This window comes from Bos taurus, chromosome 6 (genome assembly GCF_002263795.3).
Source record: "Bos taurus isolate L1 Dominette 01449 registration number 42190680 breed Hereford chromosome 6, ARS-UCD2.0, whole genome shotgun sequence".
Classification (NCBI taxonomy): Eukaryota; Metazoa; Chordata; class Mammalia; order Artiodactyla; family Bovidae; genus Bos; species Bos taurus.
Window position 1 is genome coordinate 58,390,519 of NC_037333.1, and position 25,618 is coordinate 58,416,136.

Consider the following 25,618-nt stretch of genomic DNA (forward strand, 5'->3'; position numbering starts at 1 on the left):
GGAGTGCACAGGCTCAGTAGTGGTGGCTCACCACTTAGGATCTTTCCAGACCAAACCCATGTCCCCTGCCTTGGCAGTGGTCCACTGAGCCACCAGGGAATGTAATCACTTTTATTAAAACCAGCACTATATGGTAACTGTGCAGAATAATTTGCTATTTGAAATTAATATCTTTCTCTTTCTAATAGATGAGAAGGGATCTGCAGCACTGGGACAGTGCTCTACAATTGGCAAAACGTTTAGCCCCAGACCAAATACCGTTTATATCAAAAGAATATGCTATTCAGCTTGAATTCACGTAAGTCCTCATCTTTATATGTTTCAGTCAGTAACTAATTATTGAATATCTTTAGTTCTAAACTCCTATTCATTATAAGGCCATTGATTTAATAATTAAATACATGGATTTAATAGTGGCTTCTTAGGTGGAAAAAAACCCATATTAATTATACATCCAAAAATGTTTTATTCTAATTAACGATGTCTTATCCATGTATCTATCCACTCCCTTTCAGCATCAAAATCTCAGTTTGGGTCTAAGCCTTTTCCATATTTAGAATTGTTTTGAATTGAGAAATATTGTTTTGAAACACATTTGGCCAACAACAGTTACACATAGTGTCAAGGTGACTCTGCTTTTCTTAATCTACGATCATGACCTTGACCACGTTGAACACTTTGAGGATTTGCAGTGTGAATTCAAGGCATGGTGAAAGATACCAGTCTTTGTTCCACAACTCTATTTGCTTCAACTTGTACTTCTGCTTTTTAAAATTGAATTGCACATGGATAAAAATTCATCAGTTCATGTTGCAAATCAAGCCAGAAGCTTTTCAAGGTGAAGCTGCAGTGCTTGAGTAATAAGCCCTGCTGATGCATGATGAATATGCTTCACAGATCTTGCCTACCTTTGAAAATGCCATAATCTGTTCTGAGAGATTTAGAAATTTCTAGTGTTCTTAATTGCTGCTGCTGCTGCTAAGTCGCTTCAGTCGTGTCCAACTCTGTGTGACCCCATAGAGGGCAGCCCCCCAGGCTCCCCCATCCCTAGGATTCTCCAGGCAAGAACACTGGAGTGGGTTGCCATTTCCTTCTCCAATGCATGAAAGTGAAAAGTGAAAGTGAAGTTGCTCAGTCATGTCCGACTCTTAGCGACCCCATGGACTGAAGCCCACAAGGGATTTTCCAGGCAAGAGTACTGGAGTGGGGTGCCATTGCCTTCTCTGGTTCTTAATTACTAGACAGTCTTGACTGTCAATAGTCTTAATTGATAGACTATACATTTTTACTTCAGTCCTGCCTAAAAGTGTAATTTTAGAGGGATTTCAGGATCCAATTTGAAACTCCCATTCAGCTGTGGTTAATGTCACTAATGCAGATACCTGCAGAGACAAGCAATGAATCATTTATTGACAAATGTAAGTTTGCAAGTATATGTAGTTGCAATGACAACTACATCATAACTGGGTGATTTATTATAGGATATATTCCATTTTCAAAAATTATAAAATGGGAAAAACACTGCTTCTTGAACAAAGAAAATATGGTTCTAACATTAAAAATCATTTTTATGTAGTTCCATTTTATTTTCATATAGACTTTATAGTCATTGAGAATATTGACAGATAATAATTGTAGAAATTACTCCATCAAAAAGTACTCTTTCATTTCTAACCAGGATACCTTATTTAAAAGTTCCCATTTTGCAAATAAAAGCTTTTTGGAGACTTTATTTCTTCTTAGTCAATCTTAATCTAAATTTATCACATTTCTGCCCCTTACAAAGTTATGTTGAAAAGAACAAATAGGAACCTTAGTGCATAACACAAGAGAGGAGGCCTCAGTGCCCTGGCCCTGCATCTGTGTCCTGAGAGTGACTGGGGCTGAGAGTAAAGAGAAGAGGGTCACTGCACTGGGAGATGACCCACCCTCCCCGGTCTAAGCACAGGCACTTGAGGAAGCTCTGGAACTATCCAGAAAACTTTCACTGTTCCTCCTTTCAGGAGAATCAGTCTTTGTAGCAAACCCTCAAAAGCTGTCTCATCATAGTCAGGTGAGCTGAGCCAGTTGAAAGTCTGATGTTATTGATACTTTTTTAACCGTTTTTGGTCAACATGTGACTGTGAAGGCACCAGTTTCCATAGTTTTCACTGCTGTTTCTATGCTGACCCCTGGGTCCTGATCTAGGTATGCACCCCAACACCCAAATCAGGAGACTTACTCTTGTGATAATCCAGTACCCCAGTAGCTACCAGGTGCTGATTTTTAAAAAAAACATTAATTTATTTGGCTGCACCAGCTCTTGGTTGTGGCACGTGACCTCTCAGTTATGGCATGTGGGATCTAGTTTCCTGACCAGGGAGGGATTGAAGCCAGGACCCCTGCATTGAGAGTGTGATGTCTTAGCCCCGGGACCACCAGAGGAGTCCCACCAGCTGCTGATTTTGATTCTAAGGCCCTGGGCCTCTGCTCAGTTCCAAGAGTCTGTTTCATTCTACAGCCAACACATTGATTAGATCAAAGAAGGACCCATCTGACATCTGTGGGAAGGATTCGCTCTCCAGTCTGACATTAGAATCATGAGCTAGAGCCACATGAGAGTTCCAAAATAAAATAATTAAATAAAGTACATGAACTAAAATACCATAAAAATAAAGTAAGAGTTCCCAAGTCTCAGTTTAGCATCTCTTAATAGGAGGAACCATCAGGAGACATCTCTATCTGTGTTGATGTAATTGGGTCCAAATATTGGAAATTCCTGGGCTTCCTGGGTAGTTCAGCTGGTAAAGAATCCACCTGCAATGCAGGAGACCCCAGTTTGATTCCTGGATCGGGAATATCTCCTGGAGGAGGGATAGGCTACCCACTTCAGTATTTGGGGCTTCCCTGGTGGCTCAGATGGTTAAGAATCCGCCTGCAGTGTGGGAGACCTGGGTTCAGTCACTGGGTTGGGAAGATCCCCTGGAGGAGGACATGGCAACCCACTCCAGTATTCTTGCCTGGAAAATCCCCATGGACAGAGGGGCCTGGAGGGCTACAGTCCATAGAGTTGCAAAGAGTCGGACACAGCTAAGCATAGCACGGCAACGTTAGAAATTCCCACGTAGGAACACTGCTGACTGTGAAGCTCTGGGCTGTCCAACAAATTCCTTGTAACCAACAGATGAGGAAATTGAGTGAAGCTGAGGGAGGTTGACTGGTCTAAGCTGATTTTTCAGAGCTGATTAATTTATTCTGGAGGAGATAGTTTCTTCAAGTACAATGGATCTCCAGATGGATACTAAGCAATCACTGATCCATCCTGTTCCAAACATTAAGAATGAATTGAGGTAATAAACATGACTTCTAGATATGCAGATCCATATTAGCATCCATCATGGGAAGAGGGAGTGGTATCATTTATACTCCCTGCTGTCTCAGTAGTAAAGAATCTGCCTGCCAATGCAGGAGACAGGAGACAAGAGTTCGATCCCTGGGTCAGGAAGATCCTCTGGAGAAGAGAATGGCAACCCACTTCAGTATTCCTGCCTGGGAAATCCCATGTTTCCTGCCTGGGAAATAGCCAGACAGAGGAGCCTGGCAGGCTACAGTCCATGGGGTTGCAGAGTCCGACAGGTCTTAGTGACTAAACAAACAACATGATACTTTTTATCAGAATAAGAATCAGGGCCCTTAATACTGTCATCCCCAGTAGTTTCCTTAATTTCTACAGATTCTCTCAATACATATTGCACTTACAAATACTGGGTATTCAGAGGGGGAGGGAAACATTGCTTTTTATGGTCTCATGATTGTCTTTAGAACCCTGAAGGAAAGGAGGAAAGGAAAGTTTGTCGCACAGTCATGTCCAACTCTTTGTGACCCCATGGACTATAGCCCACCAGATCATCTGTCCATGAATTTCTCCAGGCAAGAGTACTGGAGTGGGTTGCCATTCCCTCCTCCAGGGGATCTTCCCTACCCAGGGATCAAACCCGGGTCTCCTGTATTGCAGGCAGATTCTTTACCAACTGAGTTACTAGGGAAGTCCCTTAGAACCCCAAAGGAGATAATTAATCAAAAGTGACCCAAAAATTTTAATTTAGCTCCCCAAAATGCCTAGCATACTACAAAGTTAGTACCTTACACTCTTAGCATAATGTAGCTTAATACTTACTTTTAAAGTAGCAAAATAATGGCCTGACTTCAAAGAACGCATGCATAAACATTGTGTATCACGCCTTTCATGTGCTTAAGCAACTCAGTGACAGAGTATCTTTTAAATCTTGTATATGTAAACAGGATGCTTAAATGTGTATTAAAATTCACTCTCTTTTTTTTTCAGAGGTGATTATGCAAATGCTTTGGCTCATTATGAGAAAGGAATAACAGGTGATAATAAGGTAACCTTGAATAAAGATATGCATAGTTATCTTAGAGTTTGTTGTTAGTTTCCTGTAAGAAATAATCTTATTTGCATTCTATTTATTTAGTATGAAGCAGGTGAGCCTTTTTTTTTTTTCAGTTTATTAACAACTTTGCAAGGACATAGTTAAATCATTTTAAAACACTTTGAACTCTTAAAAACTGACATTGACAATGTTTTTATCTGTCGGAAAAAGCTTTGTTTTCCATTGGACCCTAAATATGAGCTTTTTATTGAGGTTGGGAGTAAAATTTGTATCCCTTTCCACTTATAGGCTAGCTATGATTTTCATAAAGCTTTTCGTTTCACTCTTAAAATGTTTCAACAACTGCTTTAAAAGTGAATTCCCAGCCCATAAAGGTTTTTCTGCCATTTTATTACTCATGCTGTATCTTTTATGATTAACCTGGTAAGCATATACTTTACCCACCATTCCAGTCCATTCTCTTGTCCCAGACCATCCCAGAATTTAACTCAAGAAGCTAAATTTTGTGATAAAAATTTGAGCAACTTCACTTTCACTTTTCACTTTCATGCATTGGAGAAGGAAATGGCAACCCACTCCAGTGTTCTTGCTTGGAGAATCCCAGGGACGGGGAGCCTGGTGGGCTGCCGTCTTTGGGGTCGCACAGAGTCGGACACGACTGAAGCGACTTAGCAGCAGTAGCAGTAGCAGGTGATGTCAAGATTGAAAACCTTTTTATTTTCTGTTTTATATTTCTAGCCTTTTATTACAAAAGTGATAACAATGTCATTATAGTCGATTTGAAAAATCACCGAAGTCTGTTAACCTTACAAAGTGAGAGTTCAACATTCTCTCCTCCAAACACACTCCTTAATGATGATGACTACTGGTCATGATCTTATATATTTCCATCCAGAATCTCTTCTAAGCATATAGATATGTATACAATAGGGATTTTTACTAAAAATGAAATCATTCACTTCCGTTCTCTCAGCAAAGATCAACTGAGAATCTGTTCTGTGCAAGAAAAATAGCATTTTGCCTCATGGTCTTTCCAAGTCAATACATATGAACGTTTTAATTTTTTAAGAGCTTCTAAACTGTCATTGTTTGGATGTACCATGGTTTTTTTCATCCACTCCCTTGTTGAATTCAAATAACTATAATTATAGTTAAGATAGTATTTCTTACTTAGTATTTCTGCAGGCTGTATTCTCACAAGTGGGATTTCTACGTCATAAAATGTGTGCTTTCAAATCTTTAGACTGCTAGATTGCTCTCCAAAAGAACTTACGGTAATTCATCCAGCTGTGTATGAAAGTGTTCATTTCCCCCATATTCTCTACACTACCAATCTCTACCAATTTTATCAGCATAAAAAAAAAAAAGGGTATTTAATTTTATTTTTTGTGTGTTTGATTATTAGTGAAGCCAAGCGTGTTTTATTTATTTAGTGGCCAATTGTATGTTTTTAAAATTAATATGAATTGCCTAATTATATCCTTTGCTCGTTTATCTCAGAGTTTTGACAATTTCTTTGTTTGGCTGCATCTATTTTCGTTCATTCTTAACTGTGTTATTAAATACAGTCACCACTAGCCACATGGGGCCATTTAAGTTATTTAAAATTAAATAAAATGTAAAACTCAGATCCTCTGTCACAAATTAGTAAAGGTTTTATGTTTCATCATGCCTAGTAGAGAAATCTTTAATTTGATAAATGTTTTTTCTCTTAATTTTATTCGTAGCATAGCTATGTACCCAGTGTATTTCCTCTCATATAAAATTCTATACCAAGAAGACATACAAAGATATGCAAGGTATTACGACAAAGGTGCAGTAAAAATGTGGCCTTGAGTAGAAAAGATCTAGACTTCTGAAGAAAAGAATATGACTTTGTAACAGATGATTTAAAAAAAAAAAAAAGATGCCGTATTATTTCAGAATCTTGAGATTTGCCAGCAAAGACTATTGAAAGTAAACCATAACATTTAGGTTCATTTTAGATTTAAATTGTTTAGCTAAAATACATCCTTTTTACAAGTGAACTTACTTAAAAGACAGAAAGAGACTCACAGAGAATGGACTTATGGTTGCCAGGGGAAAGACTAGGGGGACAGGATGGTTAGGGAGTTTGGGACAGACATGTACGCACTGCTGTACTTAAAATGGATAACCAGCAGGAATCTCCTGTGTAGCACGTGGAACTCTGCCCAGTGTTATGTGGCAGCCTGGATGGGAGGGGGATTTGGGGGAGAATGGATACACGTATATGTGTGGCTGAGTCTCTTTGCTGTTCACCTGAAACTGTCACAACACTGTTACTCAGCTATATCCCGATACAAATAAAAAGCTTTTAAGAAATACAGAAAAATAAAATACATCATTTTAAGCTAGGGTGTGATTTGTTAGTTATTTGCCTTCTAATTTCAGGAACACGATGAGGTGTGCCTGGCTGGAGTGGCCCAGATGTCCATAAGAATGGGAGACATCCGCCGCGGGGTTAACCAAGCCCTCAAGCACCCCAGCAGGGTCCTTAAAAGAGACTGTGGAGCCATCCTGGAGAATATGAAGGTAGAGTTTCCTGGGAATACATATTTATGAAGTCTCATACACAATTAAACTAGTATTTTGATAATCTCATACTATTTTAGCAATTTTCAGAAGCAGCTCAACTGTATGAGAAAGGTCTCTACTATGACAAAGCAGCATCTGTGTACATCCGCTGTAAGAACTGGTAAGAATCTGCTGCAAAGTGTGTTCTGAGCAGCTGTGGAAATGAACGTGTGTAGATGCCCTCCCCTCTGGTTTTCTTGCTCGTCCTTCCAACTGTGCAGCTATTGCCTCTGTCTGGGCCTTCCCTCCATCACCTGTTTTTCTTTATAGATAGATTAGTTCATCTTAATAGTTCTGTATCCAAAGAACAGCACATTTTCTTGGTTTAATATGAGGAAATAACCGATCAGATAAATTACTAGAATAAAAAAGCCCTATTATCCAGAGTCAATGAACTGGCCTTCATTTTCCCACAGAGGATGGGCTGGCTGGGTCGGGGGCCTGAGAAAAAGCAATTAAATCTTTTAACTGTAGGGGCCAAGATTTTTTTAAGATGATGATAACTGTTTCTTGAATCCTAAAAATTAACACCTGATTGTAGGAAGCTACTTTTGGAGCAAATGTAGCGCTGACATTATTCTCAACCTACGTTTCTAGGGCAAAAGTTGGTGAGCTTCTGCCTCATGTTTCTTCTCCAAAGATTCACTTGCAGTATGCCAAAGCTAAAGAAGCAGATGGAAGGTTTGTACAATGTCTCAAGTTTACACAAATCTAAAAGGATGTTTTATAAAGTAATTGTTGATATCGGCAACCTTCTAAGAAAGGCAAAAACAGAAAACATCTTTACCCTCACCTGGCTTGAAGTGCCAGGCTATTAAGTTTTCCCCATACTTTATATAGTTCATCCAGTCCTTTATGTATTTATATGTGGACTACAATCTCATTTTTATTTGAAGGTTAAATACTAGAAGTTGAAACTTTGATATAATTATGGCATGAAAATGAAATTAGGCAATAGTCATTTTATTAAGGAAGATAACTTAAAAAGGCAAAGAAAAGTGAAGAAACGTGAATTTCATGGCTGCTCTGTTTAAGCTGAAAAACAGTATAACAGTATAACAATGGATTGTTGGTACTTTAAATAGACAAAGATTTTCTGGAACTTAATATAAGAAACTCAAATCCACTGGGAGGAAATGGGCTAAGACAAGGAGTGCCAGAGGAGGAAATACAGTTATGAAATTATATTTTATACAGATACGAAAAAGTTCCATCTCACTAATAGTAATTAAATTAAAGCAACAGCATATCATTTTAACTCATATTGGGAAAAGATGTATTTTAAACTAATAACCATATTGTCAGAAAGCACTTGTTATGCATGACTAATAGGACTGTAAATTTCTAAAGTCTTTAGAAGGTTATTTAGCAATATGTATTAAGAGATTTTTAAAGGTTACTTCCTTCTACTTTTAGAAAAGTAACCTTAAGAAAGAGATACACACTAAATGTCTTGTTAAAATGGAAAGAGCTAGAGAGCTCATGGAGACTGAACAAAAGTCTTGAGCTCCATCTAGAGGTCAATACACAATGATTTTATAGATTACTGTTAAATTGTATCTGTAATTGTGAAAAATTGCTGATTTTCTGTTTGCTAAAATAAGCCTGTATTACTGTTATAATCTTTCCTCTTTAACAAAACAGTAAAATATAAAAAATTGTATATATATGATTCAGATGAGAAAACACAGTTCATTATTGGTATTTTACTGTTAGTTTATCAAACCTGTAAAAACAGCATATTTTAGTGAAATGGTTCATGGTATTCTTTCTGATAAAAAAACAAAGAAGAGCAAGAAAAGTGAGCAATCACCATCAATTAAAAAAACAAACAGTATCCCAAGCATTAATTGACATTTTTCTCCCAAATGTGACAAGGTTGAGAAAGTTTGTTTGAACTAAGTATCTCTTATAGATACAAAGAAGCTGTTGTGGCTTATGAGAATGCAAAACAGTGGAACAGTGTGATCCGCATCTACCTGGACCACCTCAACAATCCAGAAAAGGCTGTCAGCATCGTCAGAGAGACCCAGTCCCTGGAAGGAGCCAAGTTGGTAGCCAGGTAATGTAATGCGTTATTTTTGGACTTCCAAAAACTAGCCTTTAAAGAAAGCCCCCACTTCCCCTTGTCAAAAAAATCATTTCAAATGGAATATTTATTCTTTCTTTTCAAAATTATATCTTCTAAGTGTTTAAATTAAAAGGCTGTTTGTTATGGTCAACATACGCGAGTATGTTTACCAAATGTAAACATATGGTGTAGAACTACAGTTTACCCAGTATGTTTTTACTTTGGAATGGTTTCTCGGGCTTGAAAAAGATTTTATTTTGTGAATGACAGACTTCTTTTAAATGAGTCAAGCTAATTAAAGTACTCTTTGCTTTAGATTTTTTCTACAGCTCGGTGACTACGGGTCTGCCATCCAGTTTCTTGTTATATCCAAGTGCAATAATGAAGCTTTCACACTGGCTCAGCAACACAACAAAATGGAAATCTATGCAGACATTATTGGTAAATATCATTGTTTTCCCCAATTTCTCTTAAAGATTTTATCTGGTCTAATAATCAGACTGGCTACATCCGCACGCACGTGCACACACACCATTCCATTTGTACACAGACACATACAACTATATGTTACTTGTCAGGTTTCAAGATCCCTACTGTCACCTTCAAGGTGAGATGGAATCGTAAGACCACTTTGAAAAATTAAGGTGTTTCAGGTGACTTCCATGGAAGGCCAGATTTCCCAAATTCTCCTACCGATCCACCAGTGGTAAAGGAAGGTTCCAAAACGAAAGTAATAGGAAATGCAGAGTGACTTTTCAAAAAGTAATTGTGTTCATCAAACTTAAAAATTGAGTTGTAAATTAAGAATATAGGATGTGGTTTTTAAAGATTTTGAAAGTCCGAAAGAAAATTTTATATTCTGAGAATACCAGCTTACAGGTTATCTTCCCCTGTTTGTAATTATTCTTAGAACTTACTGAAATAACTTTCAGATTTTTCACTTCATGGGCCATATATAACATTATTTGTGGTGTGATTTTTCTCTTTTTTTTTTTTTTTTACTGTGGTAAAATATACAAAACATAAATTTACCATTTTAATAATTTTTAAGTGCACAGGTTGGTTGCGTGAAGTACATTCACATTTTCTCTTTTTTTTTTTTTTTTACTGTGGTAAAATATACAAAACATAAATTTACCATTTTAATAGTTTTTAAGTGCACAGTTTGGTTGCATGAAGTACATTCACATTGTTGTACAACCATCACCACATCTGTCTCCAGAACTTTTTCACCATCCTAAACTCTACCCATTAAACAATGGCTCCCATTCCCTCACCTCCCAGCCTCGTAACACTGTCCTATTCTCAGTCTCTATGAATTTGACTATTCATGGGACCTTATATAAGTGGAATTATAATATTTGTCCTTTTATGTTATTTCATGTTTTAAAATTCAGAAAATGACCATAAGAAATGATGGTGGGATTCATAAGAAAAATTTTTTTCAGTCTTTAAGGGAAATGATAGGTAAAAGCATCTTGTAATATCTTCAGAAGTCATTCAGATAATTGGAAATATAAAGAGTTAAAGAAAAAAAGAAAGTACAGATAAAAGTCACATTATGATTATTAATGTTTAACATGGCTGATGACATTTCTGTCCTAACATTACAAGTCATCATTGCACTAAAGCATTTAAGTTTTTCTAATTTCATAAGGATGTGGCTTATCCGATACACACACACAAATACACACTCTAATCCCCAAACATAACACACACTTTCCTTCATCTTTCTTTACTCTCTTCTTTTATAAACTCTAAATCTGGCTTGGTCTGGAGACAAGGGCTGTTCATACTCTGGTGCCCTACTGGGCCTCCAACTCCCGTGAGTAAATGTGAAATGAATGTAAACAATGAATTGGAACTCCAGCAGCTTTGGGGTCTTCTGTGCTTAATATGTTTAAGCCTCAAACTGAAAGAACAACAGTAAAAAAGGAAAAACAGTAATTATCTTTAATAGCATCTATTATCCACTTGAGTATCATCTTCCCTGTCTGACAAATACACACAGACTATTGTTTAGACCAGGCATTGGAGAAACCGAGAAAGGAGATGGATTGCATGTGCATTATGGTTAACTTGGCTCCCAATTGTTTTGAAACCCTAGGGAAATCCTGGATTGTTCCTGTTGTTTTAGGAAATGAGATTGAAACTTTTAAAGAAAGATAAAAGTCCCTAAGGGTAATGTCAAACCATAACCTAGCTTCTTACAAAGCCTCCTAGCTTCCTCTCCTGATTGCTGTTTAGAGCGAAAAGAAGGTGGAACAGTTGATCTGTGAGGTTATTATGGTGAATGTGTTCTGTCATGAAAAAGACACTGATAATAATATTTGCTGTTAAGGGATTTTAATTGCCTCTTTTTAGATCACCTGTTTTTAGATCTTGTTTTTGAATTAGCAATAAGAAGTAAACAGCTTATGCTCAGATATTTTACTCAATGAATTTCTGATTTCTGTTGTAGGTTCTGAAAATACCACTAATGAGGACTATCAAAGCATAGCCTTATATTTTGAAGGAGAGAAAAGACATTTTCAGGCTGGAAAATTCTTCTTGCTGTGTGGCCAGTATTCACGAGTGAGTATTTGCGAAGAAAACATACTTTGGACTCCACAGGAATGATTAGGGGAAATGTGTTAAAATATAGTATTCTCCTAGACACCCAGCTTTGAAATCTGAAAGTCAACCTTGACATCTTCCACTCTGTCCCACACGCAGTCACCTCTTTCACAGCTGCCTTCGAAACCTCTCTCACAGCTGCCTTCATAACCTCTCTCACAGCTCTCTCTCTTTTTTGTTCTTACCACCGTCCACATAATCCAGACCTGGGTCACCTCACTTTAGATTGTTCCCTATTTTCCTTGTTTTTACCTTCTCTCTCTATAAATCTTTCTTCGTTTTGTTCCCCAAATGGTACTGACTTTGACTGCCAAAGAGCACCTAAAGCAGAGTTGCGGCGTTTAAGCAAGGGACGTAAAGAAGTGAAGCTGTGGGGTAAGGCTTGCTTAGTGAGTGAAGGGCCGGGACTGCTGGATGGCACCTCGTATGAAGGAAATGGCGGCTACTCACCCTCAAAAATGTGTTGCCATTCAGCAGTTTGGGCCTACTAGTTTCAGATCATAGGATTTTTCATAAACATAAGTCTGGGTCAGCGTTAAAATATAGGCCCGGATATTTGTATAACATCTGTCTGACAAAAGAAACAAGTCTGTGTGTGAACTTGGCCTTCAGGCCACCAATTTGCTGTTCTGGCCCTTTAGTTCTTGAGTCTAAATTCCTTCGCTGGATTTTCCACGATTGATCAACCAGCCTGAACCTTGCAGAGTGGCATCTAGCTTTTTCCAGTGAAGAGTCCTGCTCTCCCACTGCTGCTGCTGCTGAGTCACTTCAGTCGTGTCTGACTCTGTGCAGCCCCATAGACAGCAGCCCACCAGCATGCCCCGTCCTTGGGATTCTCCAGGCAAGAACACTGGAGTGGGTTGCCATTTCCTTCTTCAATGCATGAAAGTGAAAAGTCAGAGTGAAGTCGCTCAGTCGTGTCCGACCCTCAGCGACCCCATGGACTACAGCCTTCCAGGCTCCTCCATCCATGGGATTTTCCAGGCAAGAGTACTGGAGTGGGGTGCCATTGCCTTCTCCAACTATTCCACTAGCCTTTCCCATCCTTGTTCTCCACTGAGCTCCTCTCTGCCCTCTTCCCCACCTACCATAGACCTTTTCATCTTCATGTCCTTTTCCTCTGTGATACCTTCAAGAACATCCTTTCTTCCTCACACCAGCCATAAAACCAACTGGCAATACTGTTCATTTGTCAATTTAGTACTGACTTGCGCACACTGCTATATTTAAATTTTTTAAATAGATAACCAACAAGGACATACTGTGTATAAATAAATTGGAAAGAAAATACTGCCCATTTGTCTCTGAAGCCTTCATAGCCATAAATGTCATCATAGTTGTGGTGGTATGGTGTTTAGGAATTAGACAACTGTGGTTTGAAATAATTGGTTTTGGGGATTTCCCTGGTGATCCAGTGGTTAAGACTTCACCTTCCATTGCAGAGGGCGTGGGTTGGAAACCTGATCAGGAAGCTAAGATCCATGCCTTGTGGCCAAAAACCAAAACATGGGGGGAAAAAAGAGAAACAGAAACAGTGTAACAAATTCAGTGAAGACTTTAGAAGTGGTTCACATAAAAAAAAAGAAAAAAACTTAAAAAAAAGATTGGCTCTTTGTATTATCATCACATCACATAGATCCCCCCAGTGAAACTATACGTGATACAAAAAGACAAGCTGCAGAATCCCCTTAACTGGTATCTTCCTTAGCATCTAGCACAGCCTTATATTCAGAGCAGCAGATCGTCAGTAAATGATTTGTTGAATGAATCAATGAAAATAATTGCATCTTCCTATCTAAAGAGGGCACATTTTTCATTCTTATTTCATTCAAAATCAGAACTAGAGTCTTCAGACTGGATCCTTCTACTTTTTAAACTACACTCAGCCTTTTAAGTATGTGTTATATGACCCAACATGGTGCAAGTTCCTGGTTGAGATGAAGATACTTTCACAAACTGCGATTACTATGTGTGTGTGAAAGCTTTGTGTTTCCTCTTGTGAAAGCAGTCTGAAATTTTTTAATTGTTATACAATTCTCCTTTCAGGCACTTAAACACTTCCTGAAATGTCCAAGCTCAGAAGATAATGCAGCAATAGAAATGGCCATTGAGACTGTAAGTAAACTCTGTAATGAAATTTTCAAGAATGCTAACTTTTTAAAAACTTTTTGAAGAAATTTCCAAACATTTACAAAAGTAGACCTAACGGTATAACAAATTCCCAGGTACCCATCATCTCATTTCAACAGCTAACACATGGCCCATCATATTTTATTTCTACTTCCACCCTCTTTCCCTGTATTATTTTAAAGCAAATCACAAATATCACAAAAATCACAAATACCATTTCATTTGTGAATACAAAAATTATCTGTGAAAGATAAAACATTTCGATTTTCTTTTAGATGTAATTTGCATCCAGTAAAATGCAAAAATCTTAAATATACAATTCAGTTAGTTTTCTCAAATATGTACACCTGTGTAACCCCCACCTAGCTCAAGCTCCCCAGAAGGCCCACTCGTGCTGCCTCCCAATCAGTGCTCCCCAACAAGAAAGAAAAGAAATGTTAGTCGATCAGTCGTGTCCGACTCTTTGTGACCCCATGGAGCCCGCCAGGCTCCTCTGTCCATGGGATTGTCCAGGCAAGAACACTGGAGTGGGTTGCCATTCCCTTCTCCATGGGATCTTCCAGACCCAGGGATCGAACCTGAGTCTCCCACATTGCAGGCAGATTCTTTACCATCTGAGCCACCAGGGACATCCTTGCCTCCCAACAAGGGTAACCACAATTCAGACTTCCATTGTTATAGTTTTACATGTTTATGAATTTAATGTAAATAAAATCATACATACAGTCTTTTTTTTTTTTTTGGCTTCTCTGTGTCTTTTTGCTTTTTGCTAGTTGTATGAGTGGGAGCTTTTTGCTAGTTGTAATGAGTGGGAGCTGCTCAGAGTTGTGGTGCGCGGGCTTCTCATTGCAGTGGCTTCTTTTGTTGCACAACATGGTCTCTAGGGCATGCAGGCTTCAGCGGTTGCGGCTCCTGGGCTCTAGAAGAGCACAGGCTCAATAGTTGTGGTGCATGGGCTTAGTTGCTCCACTGCAGATGGGATCTTTCCAGACTGGAGATCAAACCCATGTCTCCTGCATTGGCAGGCAGATTCTTTACTACTGAGCCATCAGGGAAGCCCATATGTTTCCTTTTGTATCCAGTTTCTTTTAGTCAATAGTAAGTCTACAAAGGCAGTTGTGTTACCACGTGTGTCAACAGTTCATTCCTACTTGTTGCTGTGTAGTATTCCACCATGTGACTATCACAGTTTCTTTACCCACTATTCTATTTAGATTGTCTCAGTTTGGGCGTATTATGAATTAAGTTGCCATAATACTGTTCATATCTTTGTGTGGACATAAGCACGCAGTTTTATTGGGTAGGTATGCAGGAATAGAATTATTAGCTTATGGAATACATATATATATCTTCAGCAATAGTTGTTCGGTCACCCTGTTGTGGCTGACTCTTTGTGACCCCATGGACTGCAGCACGCGAGGCTTCCCTGTCCTTCACTATCTCCTGGAGTTTGCTCAAACTTATGTCCATTGAGTCAGTGATGCCATCCAGCCATCTCATCCTCTGTCTCCCCCTTCTCCTGCCCTCAGTCTTTTCCAGAATCAGGGTCTTCTCAAGTAAGGCAGCTCTTCACATCAGGTGGCCAGAGTATTGGAGCTTTAGCATCAGTCCTTCCAATGAACACTCAAGGCTGACTTCCTTTAGGATGGACTGGTTGGATCTCCTTGCTATCCAAGGGACTTACAAGAGTCTTTTCTAACACTGCAGTTCAAATTCTTTGGCACTCAGCCTTCTTTATAGTCCCACTCTCACAGCTGTACATGACTAATGGAAAAACCATAGCTTTGACTATACAGACCTTTGTCACCAAAGTGACGTCTCTGCTTTTTAATACACTGTCTAGGTTTGTCATAGCCTTTCTTCCAAGCAGCAAGTGTCTTTTAATTTCATGGCGGCAGTCAGCAATAGTAGGTACTGCCAAACACTTTTTTCACACTAGGGGTACCAGTTTCACTCTACCGACGATGTGAAAGAATGTAGTTGCGCCTCATCTTCACCAGCACTCATCTGTTTCATTGCTACTATGCTGACAGATATGTAGTGGTATCTCATTATGGTCTTAATTTCATTTTTCTAAAGAATAATCATATTGGGCTTTTTTTTTCAAGTTTGTTGGCTATTTGAATGTCCTATCTTGAAAAGTTCTATTCAGATCTTTTTTTCTAATTTTTAATGGTATCATCTCTTTCTTATTGGTTTGTACAATTGTATTATATATTCTGGATACGAATCTTTTAATCAGATAGAAGCATTGTTGTAACACGTATTGATATATTATCCCTCTTAAGGGCAGAATAATGTCTCACTGAATGCTGTATACCTTGTCTTTATTCACCAGTGGTTACACGTTTGGGTTGCTTCCTCTTGGGGTCTATTATGAATGATGCTGCTGTGACCATTTGTGTACAAGGTTTTATGTGGACATGTGTTTTCATTTCTCTGGGAATATACCTAATAGTAGAATTGCTAGGCCATACGTTAAGTCTACATTTAACATTTTGAGGAACTGCCAACTGTTTCCCAAAGCAGCTACACCATTTTACATCCCAGCAACAATGTATTAAGTTCCAGTTTCTCCAACAATAATTTCTTGATATTATCAAACATGTAGCTAGAGTTCATATTTCCCCATGTTGCATGAGTGCCTTTCAGTTGGTTATTTCACATCATATCCAAACAGGGTCCTTGCCTTGCAGTCAGTTTACATGGGCCTTAAATCTCTTCTATCAAAAGATTGTTCTTCCCCCATCTCCCTTTCTCCCTCCTTCTGGCTCCTTTTCTCTTTTCTTCCTCTTCTTCCTCCTTCCCCCTTCTTTCTTCTCACTTCTGCTTTGTTCCCCCTCTCCCCTCTCTCTTTACCCCCTTGTCATTTATTTGTTAAGAAAATGGGTTATTTGTGCTGAGGAATTCCTGACATTTAGATTTAGCTGATTGTATCCTTGTGGTATAATTTGTTTCTCTACCTCCTGCACCTCCAACTAACTAGGTATTTAATCTAGGTATTTCATTAGATTAGATTTTTTTTTTTTTTGAAACACTACTTCATAGATGATGCCATAGAATTCTTTTTTTTTTTTTTTTGCATTTTTTTAAAATTTTATTTTATTTTTAAACTTTACAATATTGATTGGTTCTGCCATATATAGAAATGAATCTGCCACAGGCATACATGTGTTCCCCATCCTGAACCCTCCTCCCTTCTCCCTCCCCATACTATCCCTCTGGGTCGTCCCAGTGCACCAGCCCCAAGCATCCAGTATCGTGCATCGAACCTGGACTGGCGACTCGTTTCATATATGATATTATACATATTTCAACGCCTTTCTCCCAAACCATCCCACCCTCTCCCTCTCCCACAGAGTCCAAAAGACTGTTCTATACATCAGTGTCTCTTTTGCTGTCTTGTATACAGGGTTGTCGTTACCATCTTTCTAAATTCCATATATATGTGTTAGTATACTGTATTGGTGTTTTTCTTTCTGGCTTACTTCACTCTGTATAATAGGCTCCAGTTTCATCCACCTCATTAGAACTGATTCAAATGTATTCTTTTTAATGGCTAAGTAATACTCCATTGTGTATATGTACCACAGCTTATCCATTCATCTGCTGATGGGCATCTAGGTTGCTTCCATGTCCTGGCTATTATAAACAGTGCTGCGATGAACAGTGAAAAAAATATATTTATTTATGTCTTTGGGTGCACCAGGTCTTCGTTGCAGCACACAGAGTCTTTTCCAGTTGTGGCACACAAACTCTTTGTTGTGGCGTGTGGGATCTAGTTCCCTGACCAGGAATCCAGCTGGGCCCCCTGCATTGAGAGCCTGGAGTTAAGACTCCAGGGAAGTCCCAATGCCATGTGCTTGTTATATCATCACATTAGCAGGCCCAAGTCTTAGTTCAGGCTAGTGTAACAAAATACCACAGACCAAGTGGCTTAAACACAGACATTTATCTCTCACTCAGTCCTGGAGGCTGAGAAGCCTAAGATCAAGGGACCTACTTATTTAACTCCTGCTGAGGGCTCTCTTTCTGGCTTGCAGACTCCAAAAAGAATCTTAGATATCCCTGGAGATGATCCAACCTAATCTCCATTTACTGACAAGGAAACCAAGGTCCCAGAAGATGATAAAACCAACCTAAAGACAGAGGAATAGGGCTAAGACCAAAACCCAAGTCTTCTTCCCAACCAGACTGCCTGATCACAGTCCTAGGTCAGTGCTCTGTGCTACAGCCCAACGGGCCACTTTCCCCCAAGTAGCTGAGGGCTCCCATCCCTTTGTTCCTGTCCCACACCTGGGACACCCTCCTCCCTGCAACCTTGCCTCCTACCCAGCAGGCAGGACCCACTTCACATGCCACTTCCTGCAAAGGTTTTCCTGAACTGTCCTCTGGATGTAAATTAAGCCTCCTTAGAATCCTGTGAATACTTTGAACCTCCCTTACTGCTACAGTTAACCCCCTTCAAATTAATAGTCCCTCTAAGCCAAAGGCCCATCTCTTTTCAGTGTTTAGCACATTGTGGACACTCAATTAATATTCACTGGAATCAACACATATTGGCCCCAGTTCTGAAAGTACTGTATAAGTGATGTTAGTTTCCTTCCCATCCCTCTTCTCCTTTCCACCTTGAGAACCCTCCCCTGAAGAAAGAATCACCTTTACTCATGACATGCTTTGCTCACAACCTGTGTGTTTGTATCTGCTGATTCTCAACCAGAAGGCACAGCCCTTAAGCCTTTGAGAACATCTCTAAAATGTTCATAGTTCGCCCACACACCCTCCACCCCTCAGGGTTCTGAAATACCTTCTTGGTGTTTGTGTTGGTGGAGGGGGGCTGTAATGGACCCCAGGTTAGGAGTCAGTACCAGCGTGAACCCACAATACTGATGGGAAGGATGGGACTGTACGGCGTCCGTAGCTTTGTTGGGGGCCTGCTTCCCTCTTTGCAGTTAGGTTTTGCCTTCACCAATCATAGCCTTCTCTGAAGGGTCGCCACTGGTCTCTTTCTTGCTAAATACAGACGTCTCTTCTCAGCCTGCACCCTACTCCATGTTATGGTAGCATTTTATACTCTTACACCGTATCTATCTTGAACTTTTTTACTCCCTTAGAACACTGCTTCGCTTGTTCTCCAGTTATCCCTCAGATGCACCTTCGCAGCCTTCTTCTCTGGCTCCACTGCCCTTCGGTGGGAGTATCCACAGCACTCTGTCTCCATGCTTCTTTTAATTTTGATTCTGAGTGGCGACATCTCTTCTCCCTGGCTCCCCTTTCCATTTATCCTAGTGTTTTGGATGAAATTCAAACTTGGCATCACATTTTTGTTGTTTGCTCTCTCTGGCAACACTATCTGGCACTTGATTACTTGTGTATTAACATATTTAATCCTTACAACAATTCTGTGAGTTAGGTATTATATTTATCTGCTTTGAGGTCCCAAGAGTGACCTGCTCTGGATCTCACAGGTGACCATTTGACCTCAGGCAGACTGACTCCAAAGCCCTTTGCTTTAACCATTTCTTCATACAGGTTTTTTCACCCAAAGCCATGCACAAAAGCCTTGAAGTTAATGAGCTCTACCTTTTCATCCTTCCTTACAGCTGTGGGCAGAGCAGAGACAGCAGATTGGTCAAAGCTTAGCTTTCTTGCAGTGAGGACCACAGGCAGTGGAGTGTGTAGAAATTCGGCAGCCCTAGAGCCTATGCCCCCACCCTCCACCACAGGTTCACGAAGGTTCGCGAAGACCCCTTCTGGCTCACAGTCTCCCTCTGCTGCACAGAGAGCTTCTGAACTTCTTACACTTTCCCTGAGCTGTGGTGAGCTAGGCCTTGCGTGGCTGTGTCCCTGAGTTTCCTTCCTTTTCCAGTCGCTTTTCTCACCACATCACTGCTGTGACAGGAGGGCAGGACTCCTTCCTGCTCCTTGGCTGAGCTCCAGTTGGGCTCTTGACTCACCTCTTTTTTTTATAGATGCAAGACTCTTAAGCCTCCAGATCTTGTCAATAATTATTCCTACTAACTAAAACTAATATATTTCCATTCTCCAATTTGGTAAATAATTTTCCTGATCATCACTGCCCAACCTAGCAGTGATTTTAACTCTGAGCTTTATGGAGCGGACTCTGAAATCTGGATCTCCAGGCCAGGTCCTCTCCAGAACTCCACCCCACACTTCCAGCTGCCCACACACTTCTGGGATCCCTTGGCCTACTTTCATTTCTACTGTAGATCACCAGGAACCACGTGCGAGCATGTGTCTTCAGGGAGCTGCTGAAGCATTTAGGGTGCCTTGTTGTGAATGGCCCAGTTCCTGTGTTCAAGATGGCATCCTTCCCATGTCATAATCACTCATCATAAGAAAGTGTTTATTGAAACATCCAAGGAGTACATTCTGTATATAAAAATAATACTACAGTATTTTGATACAGCAACTTAGAAAAGCTAGAGCTTCTAAGGATGGATTTTTGTTCATGGAGACTTTACCAATGAATGACAGGCTTCCCAGGTGGTGCTAGTGGTAAAGAACCTGCCTGTTAATGTGGTAGACATAAGAGATGATGGTTCAATCCCTGCGTTGGGAAGATCCCTGGAAGAGGGCACGGCAACCCACTCCAGTATTCTTGCCTGGAGAATCCCTTGGACAGAGAAGCCTGGCGGGCTGTAGTCCGTGGGGTCACAAAGAATCGGACACAACTGAAGTGACTTAGCATGCACCCACAAATGAATGAAGACAGACCCTGAGCTTACATCGTGGTTCAGGCTCTTGACTACAGGTGTTTTTACATGGTTTTTAAATTCTGTCTCCTCAGCAGAAGACTTTTTGTCCCTTCTCTCCATTTCCTTCCTAGGTTTAAGATGCTGAACTTACTGTTTCTTTCTTTTCCTAAACAGGTTGGTCAGGCCAAAGATGAACTGCTGACCAGTCAACTGATCGACCATCTTATGGGAGAGAGTGATGGCATGCCCAAGGTACTAAAGTGTTTTCTCCACTGGGATTCTTAAGTATCTTAGTTGTACGTTTACTTTTATCTGCCCTGTTTTGGAGCCTGGCAGACTACAGCCATGGGGTCGTAAAAGAGTCAGACACAACTGAAGCTACTTAGCACACATGCATGCACTGTTTTTATCTATTATTGCTTTGGCATCATAGATGTACAAACCTCTCTCTGTGTGCAGCCTTAGATCATCTAGACAGATCCTGCATTTTAGATATTGTGTGCATTCACTCTTGGAAATTGGCATCACTCCCTGTGATGCCATGCCCTTCTGGGTAACAATTCTCACCACCCACCATTTTTCTCAAATGTGGTAGAGTTTTATTTATTCTTAGAACTTTGAAAAATGACTATTAAAAGCATGAGTTAGCACTAATCCTCCAAAATCAGTGTACTTTGTTCATATCTCAAAAATTATGGGAATGAATAAAAATCCTATTTACTATAACAGTAACTCACCAAAAATAAAGTGGACATCATTAAGAACATGTTTTCAAAATAGGCAACTTTCTTGGATTTTGTGCAGAAGTTGGTCTTCTCTCAGGCCTGATAAGGACAGACTCCTTCGAGAATGCTGCCCCAGGGCCTTTTTTTCCCCTTTTGCTTTGGTGTTTAAGGGAATCGGTCTGTTTGTGAGGAACTTGAGTACAGTGGACCCCTGAACAATGTGGGTATGGACTGCGTATCCGCTTACATATAGATTATTTTCAGCAGTAAATACCATGGTACTACATGACCCCAAGTCGGTTGAGTCCATGGACAGGGAGGAACTGCAGGCACAGAAGGCGGACTATACACTACACGCTGATTTTCAGCTCTGCGGAGGTCAGCACCCCAACCCCATCACTGTTCAGGGGTCAGCTGTAACTGATTTGGATACAAAGTGCTGAAAGTCGTACCTGGAGAGGATTGGCCATCCTGATCCCCGAGTCCATTTCCTGTTTTATAAAGACACTGAGACCCAGGGAGGCTCAGAGAACCTATCAAAGGGCACAGGTTAAACTTGCTGAACCACCTCATCTTATATCCACTTATTCTAATAATCAGTAAACCAGTGTCAAGTATGTGAAATTGTTTAGAGTTAAAATAGGAATGGAAAACGGGCTCAAAAATTTTTTATAGGTATAAAAATTTTTGAAATTGGTACATTGTCTCAGCACACCTTTCCAGCTGAAGCACACGAGAGAGAACTCTGTGGACTAGGGTTAGGAGCACAGACTCTGACGCTGGTTCAGATCCTGGCTTGGGAGAGGTGCTTTGTTTCAGTATATAATCACACCTTCCTCCCAGGGAGGGTATGAGGATTTAATAGAGTTGTTATTTCTCAAGTACTTAGAATACTGCCTGGCACATATTAAACTCTGAATAAATACATGATAAATAATTATTTGTTGACTCTTAAAAAAAAAAGAAAAGGTTGTTTTTTAAAAAATGGCCTCTTAACACAAGCTAAATTATTTTTGGGTTTTTTTTTTGGCCACACTGTGCGGCATGCAGAATCTCAGTTCCCAACCAGGGATGGAACCCATGCCCTGCCACAGTGGAAGTATGGAGTCTTAACTACTGGACTGCCAGGAAAGGCCCTCTTTATTGGGTTTTTAAGAAACAATTTTAACACTCAGTTACTGGAAAGTGAAGGGCTTCCCTGATAGCTCAGTCAGTAAAGAATCTGCCTGCAGAGCAGGAGACCCAGGTTCAATCCCTGGGTCAGGAAGATCCCCTGGAGAAGAGAATGGCAACCCACTCCAGTATTCTTGCCTGGAAAATCCCATGGACAAAGGAGTCTGGCGGGCTGCAGTCCGGGGTCGCAAAGAGTCGGGCCCAACTGAGTGACAGACACTTTTACTTAACTAGAAAGTAAATGTGATCCTAAATGAAAATGCAAAATTTTAGGTATTTTCCCACATAGCTAATGCAGATGTGATGGTTTCTCTAATGGCTTGTATGTCAGGATGCCAAGTACCTGTTCCGCTTGTACATGGCCCTGAAGCAGTACCGAGAAGCCGCCCGGACCGCCATCATCATCGCCAGGGAAGAGCAGTCTGCAGGTGGGTCCCCAGAAGCCATGGTTTACACCCCAAACAAGTAGTAGAAGCATGCTCCAGAAAACATGGAATTAAATAAATCATTCTTTATTAATAACTTACTAAGGCAATTTGACAAAATCCACCTGTTAAATGGAAAGTCCTCAGATTTCATCCTTTGCAGTAACGTCATTTACCACCTCTTTTCAAGGAAACTATCGGAATGCACATGACGTTCTCTTCAGCATGTATGCAGAACTTAAATCTCAGAAGATCAAGATTCCCTCTGAGATGGCCACCAACCTCATGATTCTGCACAGTTACATACTAGTGAGGGTGAGGCCTTTGGGTGACGTGGGACATAAGCTGGGCACCCCTCCACTGGGTTGGAGCCATCTCCCAGATCTATATTGTGTACTGAAGACGCAAGAGACAGGGTAATTATATAATATGCTGCCTTTTGTGTACAAAAAGGCAGAAAAAACATATATTCACCCCAAGTAAAATTAGAAATACATTAAGAAACTATTTTTCCTATTTTTTTTTAAAGGGATCAAGGCAGAGGCGGAGTGTAGCACTAAACCCAGTCAAGGGAGAAGAGGGAGAACAGGCCCCTCCATATAGAATACCTTTTTATATTGTCTTGCTTTTGAAGCAGATAAATGTGTTACTTTGTCAAAAAAAAAGATTTACTAAAAACATTTTTGTTTAACCAGTTTTCTAGTTTATTAATTGTAGGGTAATGAATTTTATAAATTCCACTGTGCTTTAATACTAGTTTTTATCTGAATATAAAATAATACTGAGAGAATTTAGAGAATATAGGAAAACATAATGAAAAATCATTTCCCCCTTTAAATCCATCCTCAGATATAAGTTGTTACCACTGCTGTACACTGTATCCCCCATGCTTCTAAAATACACGTGTGCACCATCTTGGGGGTGCCTCCCAAGTGGCTCAGTGGTAAAGAATCCACCTGCCAATGCGGGAGACATGGTTTGATCCCTGGGTCAGGAACATACCCTGGAGAAGGAAGTGGCAACCCACTCCAGTATTCTTGCCTGGAAAATCCCATGGACAGAGGAGCCTGGCAGGCTACGGTCCATAGCGTCGCAAAAGAGTTGGACATAACAACTAAAGAGCAGCCATTTTTTTTTATTAGGAATATATTTATGTCTAGTTGTCTATTTTTAATTAGTGATTTTTAGTAAAAACAGAATGTGCAAACCTGAAATACTTCTATGTAGTTTACACATGTGTATGTATATATACATTTTATATGCACACATCTTTGTAAAAATACAGCTAGACTCCAACTTACGTACTTGTCCAAATTTTGATTTATGTCAAAGTATATCTTCCCATTTTAATGCTAAGTTGGTTTTCAGGCCAGTCCATAAGACTATATTCAATTTGGAAGCTTCCTATGTTACAGCAGTCATGTTATGAATGACTTAGATACTAATTATGACCAATAACAGCACTGCCTAATAGAACTTCTACAGTGATAGATGTCCTATATCCATTAGCCTGGCTATGGAGCACTTGAATTACACATAATGCAGCTGATAAACTAAATTTTAAATTTTTATAATCTTAATTTTTAGTGTAGCTACATGCGACTAGTGGCTACCATTTTAGATCCCACAGGTGTGCTGTGCTGTGCCTCAGTCACGTCCAACTCTTTGCAACCCCATGGACCATAGCCCGCCAGGCTCCTCTGTCCATGGAATTCTCCAGGCAAGAATACTGAGGTGGGTTGCCATTCTCTTCTCCAGGGGATCTTCCCAACCCAGGGATCGAACCCCAGTCTCCAGCATTACAGGTGGATTCTTGACCTAGTGTCTGAGCCACCAGGGAAACCCTCAGGTCTCCAGCACCTATTGTAAGGGGAAGCTGAGAATTCCAGCTTGCAGCCACCAGGAGCGCATTTCCTCTTGAGCCACAGGAGGGCTCGTGTACAGGAACGACTAGAAATGGGGAAGGAGGGCTTTCTTGGCTTAGACATGAGTGGCAGTGCCAGTGTGCTGAGGCACAGAATCCAGCAAAATGGAGCCTTTGGGCATGGAGGGGAGGACAGAAACAAGTTGGTGGAAGATGGGAACAAAAATTACAGGTTCCTGTTAGAAGCCCTCCAGGACCAGGGCTTTCTCCCACGAAAAGCCACAGGGATGGCTCTTGAGTCTTCCTTTCCTCTGGCTCTAAGAGTGGGCCCATCACTTCCCCCAGACCAGACGTCCTCCCCCGCCCCCCAACACTGAAGAGCACCCATGTGACTTTTCCCCTCCACTCTACTCCTTTATCCCAGCACCAGATATATTCAAGATTTTTAACTGAGTCTGGCATTCAAAAGGGAAACTATTAGACCTTATCAAGTAAGAACTGATATAAAAGTGTCACAGGCCTCTTTGACACAAAGAGCTGGAGAAAGCCATCCATGTTTCAGGGGAAATGGGAGACTTGGCGTTAATGGCTGCTTCCTCCCAGAGCTGGGACAGGAACTCCGGCTGAAGGACAGCCTGGGACCTCTGCACATGGATGGCTGAGCTGGCCCAGGGAGTCAGTGGAAGGCGACTTCAGGTTCAGTTAATATTTATTAATTACGTTGCAATGCTCAGTTAATTACACCATCGTCCATCTGCTCAGACCTGATGGATGTTACAGCTGGGAGTTACTCTACTCACCCTTCACCTTCTCACCAAATAGCACCATTTCTGACTCCCCGTCTGTCTGCTTCTGTCCATCCCCACTCCCCACCCTCTCAGGGCCGCCTCCTCTCACCTGGACAACAGC

The 25,618-nt window shown here is 40.4% G+C and overlaps 1 protein-coding gene across 6 annotated transcripts in view; it reads left to right on the plus strand.

Moving 5' to 3' along the window:
- Positions 1–25,618, plus strand: part of WDR19 (WD repeat domain 19) — a 78,619-nt gene that overhangs the window by 40,513 nt on the left and 12,488 nt on the right. For 4 of the 6 annotated variants that reach the window (XR_009494782.1, NM_001206027.3, XM_015471581.3 and 1 more), the window contains 12 exons: positions 189–298; positions 4,325–4,382; positions 6,804–6,944; positions 7,025–7,107; positions 7,584–7,667; positions 8,902–9,048; positions 9,374–9,498; positions 11,519–11,631; positions 13,720–13,788; positions 20,697–20,774; positions 22,752–22,848; positions 23,036–23,160. Coding sequence is in view for 4 of the 6 variants with exons in the window: in NM_001206027.3 (NP_001192956.3) it covers positions 189–298; positions 4,325–4,382; positions 6,804–6,944; positions 7,025–7,107; positions 7,584–7,667; positions 8,902–9,048; positions 9,374–9,498; positions 11,519–11,631; positions 13,720–13,788; positions 20,697–20,774; positions 22,752–22,848; positions 23,036–23,160 (1,230 nt within the window). In the remaining 2 variants the exon portion in view is untranslated. Of the gene's footprint in view, positions 1–188; positions 299–4,324; positions 4,383–6,803; positions 6,945–7,024; positions 7,108–7,583; positions 7,668–8,901; positions 9,049–9,373; positions 9,499–11,518; positions 11,632–13,719; positions 13,789–20,696; positions 20,775–22,751; positions 22,849–23,035; positions 23,161–24,466; positions 24,580–25,618 lie in introns of all 6 variants that reach the window. The other 2 variants (XR_009494783.1, XM_015471584.3) reach the window with 2 other exon arrangements.